Source organism: Meriones unguiculatus, chromosome 14 (assembly GCF_030254825.1).
Source record: "Meriones unguiculatus strain TT.TT164.6M chromosome 14, Bangor_MerUng_6.1, whole genome shotgun sequence".
Lineage (NCBI taxonomy): Eukaryota > Metazoa > Chordata > Mammalia > Rodentia > Muridae > Meriones > Meriones unguiculatus.
The window spans coordinates 17,391,736-17,403,867 of NC_083361.1; the positions used below are offsets into that span (position 1 = coordinate 17,391,736).

General features: G+C 39.4%; 1 protein-coding gene across 4 annotated transcripts in view; it reads right to left on the reverse strand.

Annotated features, from left to right (window-relative positions):
- The window catches only part of Tnrc6a (trinucleotide repeat containing adaptor 6A), a 77,125-nt gene that overhangs the window by 39,645 nt on the left and 25,348 nt on the right, over positions 1 to 12,132 (reverse strand). For all 4 annotated transcript variants that reach the window (XM_060366896.1, XM_060366895.1, XM_021655009.2 and 1 more), the window contains exon 4: positions 11,230 to 11,251. In XM_060366896.1, the coding sequence (XP_060222879.1) occupies positions 11,230 to 11,251 (22 nt within the window). The remainder of the gene's footprint in view (positions 1 to 11,229; positions 11,252 to 12,132) is intronic.

Below are 12,132 nucleotides of genomic sequence, written 5' to 3' on the forward strand. Positions count from 1 at the left end.
TCATGTTTATCATCTCTTTACCATATTCTGCTAGAGAACAAACATTTGTTACTTAACTATGAACCAAAAGAACAAGTTGGGCAAACTGACTGATGGCTTAAAACAGTGGCTTTCAACCTATGGGTTGCACATAGCAGGTATTTACATTACAATTTGTAACAGTAGCAAAATTACAGTCATGAAGTAACAACAAAGTAATTTTATGGTCGGAGGTGTTCACACTATGAGGAACTGTATTAAAGGGACACAGCTTTAGGAAGGTTGAGAACCTTACAGGAATCTTCAGTTCCCTACTATTCTTGCTCAACTCTATTTTTATACTCTTAACTCAAAAATTTACGTATTTTCATTTTATGTATAGGGGTGTTCTGCCTCCACGTATAACCACTGTGCATGACATAGGCGCCCAGAAGGGACTGGAGTTACAAATGGTTGTGAGGCACCACCTGGGAGCTGAGACTCTAACCCAGGTTCTCCAGATAAGCAGTAAGTGCTCTTAATGCTGAATCATCTCTCCAGCACCTCTGTTTGGTTTCTGCTTTCTCATCTGAGACATGACTTCACTGTGTAACCTGGGTTGCTCCAAAAATTCATTACATAAATCAGACTACCTCAAACTTGCAATCCTCCTGCAATCCTCATCATCCTACAGTGCTACAGTTATTAAGTGGATACAACCATGTGGGGCTTGGTCCCTATCTCAAGAATTTAGAAGATATAGGAGGAAAACCCTTCATTTCCACACAAAAGGGCAACGTTAACAATCTTCCACGGGTGAATGTCTGAGAAAAGGACAAGTTCAGAATAGGAAGCAAATGCAGGTGACAGGATGACACCTGTGCAGCTGCCAAGCGTGAGGAATAACCTGGTCAGCACCTAAGACAAGTCTAAGAAACCACTTGTCTGGTCTACGTGTAAGTGGAAACTGACAGGTGAATCTGATGGGTCAGTGACTATCTGTAAATAACAATAAAAGCACCTTAAAGCTGCAAAAATAGAGCTCATATCGGAAATGATTGACATGGATTCTGTACTTAGGCTTCAACTCCAGACCCAAAGAACCTCTATGTCTCTTCTATAAGACTTCCAGTGTCAAAGGCTTTGGTCATTACAAAGCACAGGACACAAGCTTGTTTAAATACTGCCTGCTCTGTAATGACTGGCACACCATTCATTCTACCTGCAACAGTCCAATCAGAACAAAATTCCGGTACCGGAGAAGACACTTAAGAAAATTCTGGCAAAGGCTTAAGAACTCTAGTCCAACAGTAAGAGACCCTTAGCAGGACTGTAAATCTCATTTGTTTCACTCACTTCTATAAAACAGGATGGTCTTAATCCATCACTCAGCCTATTGTAACCACAACAAATAGTTGCAACTATTGTAGGCTAAATGAGAAAGCTGTTTATCATAGCTTCTACATGATGATGCTGTGACTGAGGTTTGGTCACTGTGTTCAACTCAGCTTCCTCCTTCATGGTCAACTCCAGGTTGTCATTCATCCCTCTCTAAACATTTCCCGAATTTAATCGATTATCTCTCACGTTAATAGTTTCTAGTATAGGATCATAGCCTCCTGATTTTTCTTCCAATGTGACTTCATTTTTTTACAGTACTTAAGCAAACTATAGTCCAAGAGAAATTACAGTGTAAAAACTAATAGTCTACTTATTGTTTGGAGGGCTTTCATTCAAATGTGTGTGTGTTGGGACAGGGTTTCTCTGTGTAGCCTTAGCTGTCCTGGAATTCATTTTGTAGACCAGGCTGGCCTCGAACTCAAGAGATCTGCCTGCCTCTGCCTCCTGAGTGCTAGGATTAAAGGCATGTGCCACCTCTCCCAGCCTTTATTATTATTATTATTATTATTATTATTATTATTATTATATTTAGTGTGTGTGCTGACTAATTTTATGTCAACTTGACACAAGCTAGAGACATCAAAGCAGAGAAAGCCTCAACTGAGAAAGGGCCCAGCCCATTGTGAGTGGGGCCACCCCTGGGCTGGTTGTCCTGGGTTTTGTAGGAAACCTGGTAAGCCATGTGTGAACGCAGCCCTCCTTCATGGCACCACTTGCTGGACCAGCCCCTGCCTTCAGGTTCCTGTCCTGTTTGAGTTCCTGCCCTCACTGCTTTTGATAATATTAAACTGGGTGAAATAATCCCTTTCCTCCTCAAGTTGCTTTGGTCATGGTGTTTCATTACAGTGATAGTAACCCTAAGATAGTGTGTATGCGTATGGGATCACTTGTTGGGCCAGAAGATAACTTTCAGAGTCCCACATTCCACTGTGTGGATCTAAGAACCTTATGTTGTAAGGTTTGGCCACAAGCAATCTCACTGGCCCCATCATTTTCATCCTTTTTAAATACATCTAAGTGTTTGTTGCATGTAATATATGACTGCATGAGTTAGATCCCCTGGAACTAGAGTTACAGATGGTTTTGAGTGCTTTGTGGTTGTTGAAAACTAAACCAGGTTCAGGTTCCGCTGCGAAGTGGCAAGTGCTTGTAACCACAAAGCCATCTCTCCAGGCTCATCCTTTTCATTTTTGATGTTTACTGACAAACCTTTTATTAAACCTTTTATTAGTAATTTAGGCTAAGTACTCTCTTGATCTAACTAATGTGTTAATTTTCCTCCCGATTGCTCTCAATTGGTAACAATGATGTATATTCCTTTGTGCATCTCAAACAATAATTAGAAAAGGCTGTGATTTGAAATACATCTTATGGCTGTCAAGATCTGTATACCAGCCTACACATTAAATTAGAAAAAAATTTAAATCCCAAAAGAATTAAAGTTACTAAATAAATATGAAGGGGTCCTGAGTTGCCGATCAGGTAACTGATGCTGGGTAATTCTGGCTACTATGCACATACACTAAATACTTAATTATAAGAAAATGTAAATGAAACAGTATTACTATCACATGAAAAAAATCAAGGATAAAAATGGATGAAAAATATTTCACATTAATAAAAGAAAAATAATGGAAAACTAAAATTTTTCATAAACTGAGTATCACAGTATCAAAACATATACTAAATTTAAAAAGTCAAAAAAAGTTGACAGTGGTAATAGCTTTAAGATACCATGAAATCGTCATTAAAACTTAATGCATGCATATCACACAGGACTAAAGAGAATTACGGATAAATTACAAACAGTACAAACAACAAAATTTCTGGGTATAAAACAATGTTGTTATAAACGACAAAACTAGTAAATAAAACTGCCTTAAATAACAAAACTGCAAGATTAGAAAAATAACAAAACACTACATAGAATATACTGAGACACAGCTATGGCAGTGCTCAAAGATAAATTCACAGCCTAATTATTTCCTACAACCAAGACATAAAATATTCAACTTAAGAAGGGCAGACACACAAAAGGTTAAGTGGAAAGAATGAATCAAAAATACTAAAATCAATTTTACAAAATGTAAAGTTACTTTTATTTGTATACGTGAGACTGCTAATTTGTCACAGAAGTCAGAGGAAAACTTGGGACAAGCGGTTCTTTCCTTCCATCAAGTGGATTCCAGGGATCAAACTCACGTTGTCAGGCTTAACAGCAAGCACAGGCCCAGAAATCAATGATTGTAAAAGTGAACTGACACAACTGAGTATATTAAAACAAACAAGTAGTTAACATATTTACTAATGGAAATAAAAAAAGAAGTAATTTTCTAAAAATTATACTCACAGACAGGGGGATAGGACTGAATTGGCAGAGTACTTGCCTATCATTCATAGATAACCTTGGCTTGACTCCCACCACCACATAAACTGGGCCTGATGGTAACATGTATGTAGTTCTAGCAGTAAAGATAGAAGGATCAGAAAGCAAAGATTAACCTTGACTACATAGAAGTCTGAGGCCAGCCTGGGCTACATGAGACCCTATTTTAAAAACAGCATTACATTTAAAAGTAAAATTAAAATATATATATATATATATACCCAACTTTATAGCTAGTTGAAAATCTACAGAAGAGAATGTTGAATACTGGCAAAGAAATAGAAAATGTAAACAGGTAAGCTAATGAACACAGAAGAAACAAAAACGTCCGAACACATCGGTCATTTTATCTATATTGCTATGTTTTTGTTTATATGCCTAATGCTACTTTAAGAAGCATGTATCTCTTTGTCTTTTTAAAAAATATGTATTTATTTATTATTTGTGTAGTATTCCGCCTGCACACAGGAGGGCATCAGATCTCATTATAGATGGTTTTGAGCCACCATGTGGTTGCTGGGAATTGAACTCAGAACCTTTGGAACAGCCTGTGTTCTTAAACCTCCGAGCCATCTCTCCAGCCCTCTCTGTCTTTTTGTGGTTCCAGAGCACAGTAAAAGATGGAATACCCATATAACATTAGTATAAGTCAGGACATTATGGTCACGGCTAGAAGTGCTCACACACGCCTGCAGTCCCAACACTCTGGAAAGGCGAAGACATTAAAAAAGTATTTAGGTTTTGTCAACCATACAGTGTGTCACCTCTATTCAACTCCGCCACAGCAATACAAAAGCAGCTGCAGATCACACGTCGATCAACAAGCTCCAGTAGAGTTTCCCATGTAGCAACAGGTAATTAAGTATACCTGGGTAATGAGCGGCAGTTTCCAGTTCTTGCCCTACAAAAATGTGGTTTGAAGGGCCTACGACTAGAGGACATCGAAGAGTCTCCAAGGTTCCGTCTAAAACACCAGGCCCGCCAGGCCAAGATTTCTTCAAAGGTAAACCAACAGTCAAGTCCCCAAACACACTCACACACTCATCCTAGTGTATGCAGCACAAGAATGAGTTGAGGTGGGATACAGGCTGGAAACGTATGGTTTAGCTATTAAGATCTTGCACTGGCTGCTCTTAGAGAAGACTTGGTGCAATCCCCACAAGGTGCCTCACATCTGTAACTCCAGTTTCAAAGGATCTGATACCATTTTCTGTTCTCCTCAGGCACTGTATACATTGGCACAGAAATACATACAGACTGAACACTCATACACAAAAAATAAAATTTACAAAAAGAATCCCACACATGTACACTTCTGTATACCATTAAAATCTGAGAAGTTATATTTTTTTAAAGACTTACTTATTTATTATGTATACAGTGTTCAATCTGCATGTATGTCAACATTCCAGAAGAGGGCACCAAATCTCACTATAGATGGTTGTGAGCCAGCATGTGGTTGCTGGGAATTGACCTTTGGAAGAGCAGCCAGTGCTCTTAAGCTCTAAACCATCTCTCCAGTCCAAACATTGTAGTTATACTAGCTACATCTATAGGTATTACATCTAAACATTAACTGTTTTGAAAAAATAAAATACTATTTCCCCAAACAAAATCAGGGAGAAGTACTGGCTTCTTTTCTTCCCACCCCCCCCACCCTTAAACATTTTTTTTTGTACATCTTTTTATGGTCTTAGAATTCCAAACAGCCTGAACTAAAAATATAAATTTAAGATTCAACATACAGACAGAAAAAGATGTCCTAAAGATTTGTAAAATGAAAACATTGTGGTACAAAAAAATAGGTTTGAGAATCAGTGAAAAGAAAAAAATGGTAAGAACAAGTTAAGCCAAAGGCAAGAGGAAAGAAGACACTGTTCACTGCAGAAGATCTGGTCACTCAATCAGGAGTATCTCTTCCTTAGTTTACCCTAAGCACTCTAGAGCTAGTTAAAAACAAAGCTAGTCCAACAAATAACCTCCCTGATGGACTCAAATGAATCTCATATCCCTGTGGCACTGCTGTCATCTGGGCACTCATCAATTTCCTCTGCACAAACTTCCTACACTTGCTTGGTTTTACCCTGCCCGGATGCCTTCACACACCCTGTGTCTGTCCTCTACCTCATTAACATGAGCCCTCCCCACTATTTTTCCAGATCCATATATTGTTACATCCATAATACAATTCCTTCTCTTCCAGTGCACCAAATGCTAGCAATTCCCAGAATGAATTATTGTGGTCTTTCAGGCAAACTCTTCTGCTCGAAATACCTTGATACCTTTCTTGAAGATCTCTTCTCACCATGCCTAGGAAACAACTCATCAATGCCCTCTACAGCAGTCTTAGAAGTGTTTCTAGGACAACAGCTTTGCTCTCTACCACTCAAAGACAAATCCTGATGCTGCAATGCATGTAGTATGCCAGTGCTGCTTACCAAGTCCTCCATCGACCACACTGGGCTGTTGGTAGCAAGCTTATCAAATGCTCTGGATTCAGAACTGCCTGCATAATGAGGCACTGAAGACAGAGAGCACCATGAAATAGCTCTGATACGATGAGCATCAACTTCCAAGAGATGGAGTAATTAAGAAGCAGTACAGAGAGACACAGAATGATCAAGAGGTGTAAGATGAAGTACACTAGTTTGCTGAACAAAAATCAGGTAAAAAAAATCTAGTGCCAATATGTAGAAAACAAAACAAGTTCATTCAGTGAATATAACTGACATGAAAATACAGAAAGTTCTTATAATTAGCATTTAAAAAACTATACTACCAACAAATTCTAGAGTAATTTTATTCACAAATAAAAACAAAGAATTTTTTGGTCATATAGTGACCAAATACATCTACATCATGGTTTAAAGGTGACAAGCAAAATCTCAATTCGTTGAGAAATTTAGAAAAGTGAAAAAACAAACAAACAAAAACCTGCTCAAAGATTCCAAAGCTGCATTTTCCTAAATTACACCCGGAAACAACTTTCCTCTTAGTGAAGCAATCAATTGACCGGTATACAGCCAAGTTATTAGCTTCAGCCACGCTTAGCACTTTAGGAGCTTTCCAGTCTTCTGTGAAAGATGTGCAAGACGGGGTGGAAGTCTTCATAATCCCAGCACTCGGGAGGCAGAGGCAGGCCAATTTCTGTGAGTTCACGGCCAGCCAGGTTTACAGAGTGAGTGGTAGCACAGCCACAGCTGCACACAGAGACTCTACCTTGAAAAAAGGAAAGAAAGAGAAGGAGGAAAAGGGGAGGAGGAGAAAAAGAAGAAATAAAAATAAACCTACTGACTACAAACAAGTGCCATAGTCATAGATTGTAGCTCAAAGTGCTACTCTGAAAACTCAAGTTTTCTACCCACATACTTGACTACGGTACCTACTCAGCACTATGCCTGCAACCCACGGCTTCCAATCCACTACCTTTCCTCCTACAGCACAGACACGGGTTGGGTTAGCTCCCCAGAGGGTAGAAGTTAAAAAACTTGCCCAAAGCCACAGAAATAAAGACTGCAAAGGTGACAGTCAATCCCAGTTACTCTCTTTAGCAGTGACTCAAAGCTCTCAGCCTCTGGCCATCCCACCAGCATTTTCCTTAGGACAAACCAGAACAAAGGCTCTTGCCCAGAATACATTCTGAGACCTAGATACTACTTTTATCAGAATTAAAGGACTATAGGAATATACATTAAGTACAGGTGCAACCTTTTGATATGTACTGTCTTTTTGGTGGATGTTAACTGATACAGCTACTCTTATTAATTTGTCTTAATTCTTCTCTAAAGCTTAAAAGAGAAGGTTCCTGGGGTGTTTTGATTTTGAAACAGAATCCCTGATTATTCCTTTAGTAAAATCTCAGACTCTCAGCTCAGGACACACAACTCTGGGGTACTCCCACATAATCCCCAAAACTATGGGCTATTCTCCTTTATTCTTGAGCATAGTTATAGATTACAGCTCACTGCTAACCTGCTTTTTCCCTACCTCCTATTTCCTCGGTCCTTTTCAGAATCGACACACACACACACACACACACACACACACACACAATATTTCATTTTCACCAATTTAAACAATTAACTGGTGGCTGTACAATCCTAAAGAAAATGGGATCCCCAGCATTTTCTGTGAATTTACTGTGTACATTAATCTAACTTTATGCATGTAAACCATCTTCCTTTCTTAATAAAGGGAAAGGAAAAATGATCATTCTATTAACCAAACAAAATTATTTTAACTATTTTCATGAAAGTAGGCAGATATTTTTTCCCATCTTGTTAGTACAGAAGTACAGATCTTGTTACCTAGCTCAGGAAGAAAAGAATCTGCCATAAGTTTTTAATCAGCAGTCACCTCTGTCTGTTTCAAACAATAGCACGAACTGGCCTCCAAATCAGCTCACAATGCAGAACCATGGTGGCACAGCACACGGTGGTCAGACTAATTCTCCTTGAGATTAACCCCCCCCCCCAACTGTACTGACAGAATGAGCAATGGGCATGCACTGCAGAGCATGGACACTAGGTTCTCTGGGGTGTCACTTCAGTTCTGAACAGACTCTTCTGTATTCAGGAGTCTCAGTCACCTACACATTTGAAGCCACAGCTCTGACACCTCAGTTGTCTACTCTGAAGCTCTGTGAAGCCACTCAAGTTCCTGAACTTGGTCCAGTAGGAAACTTTATCATTGAGAAATTTAAGGACTAACACTGTCTCAGAAAGGAAAACTCCAACTGCATCATATGACCCAGCAGCAACTCCTCAGGCACCTACTCCAAAGAAAAAGAATGCAGCACTTCCAAGTACCTTGGAGAATGATTGAGACTCCAGGCATACCTACCTATGAGCACACACACGGGCACAAATTCCCACCCCCCTCTCTTCAACATGATAAAGGTAAACCTGAAGATTATGCTAAGTGAAATAAGCAAATATACTATATAATCTCAATTAAATGTGAAATTAAAAAAAAGAAAACAAAACCACTGGCTCTGCCAGGTGCTGAAGTGCTTCCCTGGCATATGTAAGGCCCCCAGCACAACCCACAATCCTGTCAAAACAAAATAAAACCCCAAATCCCTTAGAACTGACTAGTTATCAGTAGGAACAGAGAAGGGACTGAAGGGTACAAAGCTGGGTATGGATGGGGAGATGGCTCAGTGGGCAAAGGCCCTCAAAACTAAAAACCTGAGTTCAAGTCTCAGAACCCACCTAGTAGAAAGACCTCTGACCTCCACATACGTCATACAGGTGCTAAATAAATAAATAAAGGATCCAAAGTTGCAGGTGCTCAAGCTGAGTAAGTCTTGAGACTTACTATACATGTTGTGCCAAGTAGGCAGCAGCTAATACCACTGGGCTGGCCACTGGAACAGAAAGGAGGGTGGATTCTAGTTCTGCTGCTACCAAGAACCAGAACATAACAAGCCAAGATAAAGCATATGGAGAGATGGATGTGGCAGGTCCCTCAGCAGCAGTGCTCAGTTCACTTCACCGTGCTGAGTCAGAACCACGAAACACAGGCCGAACCTGACCCACCAACGCTCTCATTTATGATTTCTACCTATAGAAACCTCACACCAATGCATCACAGACACATACCCAGCATAAACATAAAATACATGCTTACAGATAAAATAATTGTGACCAGTTATTAAGGGAGCTGCCAGTAAATCAAGGATGAAGTGAACTAAAAGAGCACATTGCACCTTAAGTGACGTTCCTACCGTAAGTTTAATATTCTCAGACTTGTGAAAGACCTGAAAACAAGAAGACAGTTTAAGCAAGGAAGTCAAAGGCTTCCATTTGGAAAAGTTATTAAACAACAGGCACTCAAAGATCACACTGGAGACGAAATATTTTGTAGGTCAATCAACAATCTAAGAGAGGATATAATCAAGTATCCAAAATTACACATGTAATAAAGGGTAGAGACCAAGGACAAGTGGAGCGAGGATAAGGATAAAAGCCACCATGAAAACAGCCTTGCTCAATAACCCAGACCAAAAAGCAAACATAAAAGAACATGAAAACCAAATACTCTAAGAAGTGTAAAAAATGTGGGTTGGGGGCACTTGGGTTGGTTGGAGCATAAGAGGTCAGATTATATGGATCCTGGAAGAGCAGAGATGTTTGGCTTTAAAAAAAAAAGAGAACACAAAACAAAAAGCAACCAACTAGGGGCAATTTATATACTCTTACAAAGGCTGCTGGAGTGACGGCAGACGCAGCTTTCAAAAGCTGACCTGACCATGTATATTCTGCATTACTGTAGCTCATTTTCAATGCCTCTTCTGACCTCAGGGTCTCACAGTGTAGCTCTGGCTGGCCTCAAACTCACTATTTAGACCAGGTTGGCCTTATCTCAGAGATCCTCCTGCCTGTCTCTGGGATTAAATTTGTACATGGTTCTTGGGGTTAAATTCAGATCTGACTTACCTCCTCAAACAGGGATTAGAATTTCTCCAATAAATACCAGGTGGGGTAGGACAGGCCACTCGTGGGAACCTTGACACCAAACAGATAAGACTCTCTTTCCCAGAAGGTCTGTAACCTGGACTCTCACAGCTGAATTTATATATGCATGTTTCTTGGCATCTGCTAAATAGTACCCATAAACTGTAACACTGGTATAAGCAAATGGAGAGAGACTAAGAATTTCTCCCCTAGAATTTCTCTAAGAATTCCTGGTCAAATTATAAATAAATCTATTTCCACTCTCAAATTCCTGTCTCAGTTTTTCCTTATGTTCATGTAAAAACTTTCTTCTAGTGAAATGTAAGCTTTAACCCTTCTTATTTACTCTTCTATGAGGGCACCTAATAGATACTACCCTAACTAGCATGAATCTCGTAACCATAGGTTGTACTGTGAATGCACATACTAATGAAATGCAGAGAGCATTTTTCTGACACAGCTAAAACCCCAATGCGGTGCTGGAGCCAAGTTCAGCCGCTGAACTGTACAACTGTCATTATTAGGTAGTCGAGGGCAGGAAGCTGGAGGACCCCTGACTCAGGATTTGAGAGGGGTTAAGTCTTCATCCCAGGGCACATTAGTAACCTGGCTCAATGACCGAAGGGTTAGAAATGTATTCTTTAAGCGTAATACAGGAACAGGGGTCACTACTATGCCTATAAAGGACAACAAGAAACGAGGGAGGCAGAAATTTCACCCATCCCTCACCTGTGAATAAGAGGTTAGAATGGAAGACCAAAAGAAAGGCATGTGCTCAAGACTCACAGCAGACGGCATTAGAAAATGGGGCCTGCCCAGAAGGCAGCCTCAGGGCAGTACCTTCTCTATGTAGTGATATACACCATAAAAAACTCAATGGAATACACCAGTGTGACTTCACCTGAAGTCGTCTGTTCCTACCCCAGTCTCTTCGACACATTTCTCTCCCATCCTGAAGGTGAATAGAAGTACACATAAACAACTTGATTTTAATGAAAAAAGAAGAAATAGCTTTAAACAACGTACCTTTGATTTTTTGTTCAGTGGCCTAAAATGAAAACAAACAAACAAAAAACAATGTAAATATGAAACTGAAAGAAATGAAGTGTTATGATAAAATGTTCATATATTACTGCCATATGAGATACACATTTTTACTCCAGAGAGCATCACTTAGATGAGAGCATCATTTAGATGAGCATCACTTAGATGAGAGCATCACTTAGATGAGCTGGACAGGAAAGACATGCAGAGCACTCTTTCCCCACAGATGTGCCCCAGTGTTCTTGATACTATTTTTACTAACAAAAATTTCTGGAACGATTCTTTAGACATAAAGTATAGAAAACATTTTATGGTGGCTTATAATTTTTCAAATGGGAGCTGTACTTTTCCCTTATTTTTAAATAATTTTTTAATTGTCACCTTTGTATAAATAGGTTTTTAACAAATTTTGTATATCTAAATGGCTTCAAATGATCAAAAAGAATTATATTTTCTGTAAGAAAAGTTATAAATAATCACTTTGGCCAAATTTGTAATAAATTTAACTTCTGAAGATCAAGTCGATATTTTAGCTAATATAGTCAACTTTTCAGTATTTGTTAAGTAAGAAAACTTTTTAAACTAACTTGCCACTTCTGACATCTCATAAAAATGACTGAGCTGATATAAACTGCTTCCCAGGGCCTGGGACTGAGTTTATTAGCTCTCTCACACCACAACTGAGGGGAAAGCTGGAGGACAGTGGGCTGACTTAGACCAGCAGCTCAAAGTGCAAGGGCCTCTACAAGAACTATAAAGCCAGTGAGAGAGGACCCCAAGTAAAATCCCTTTCTCATCAGAGTCACTGCATGGAGACCTGAAAGTGAAATATTCAACAACATTCAGGCTGACCAGAAATGGCTGAATATTAGTAACTGAAAAAGA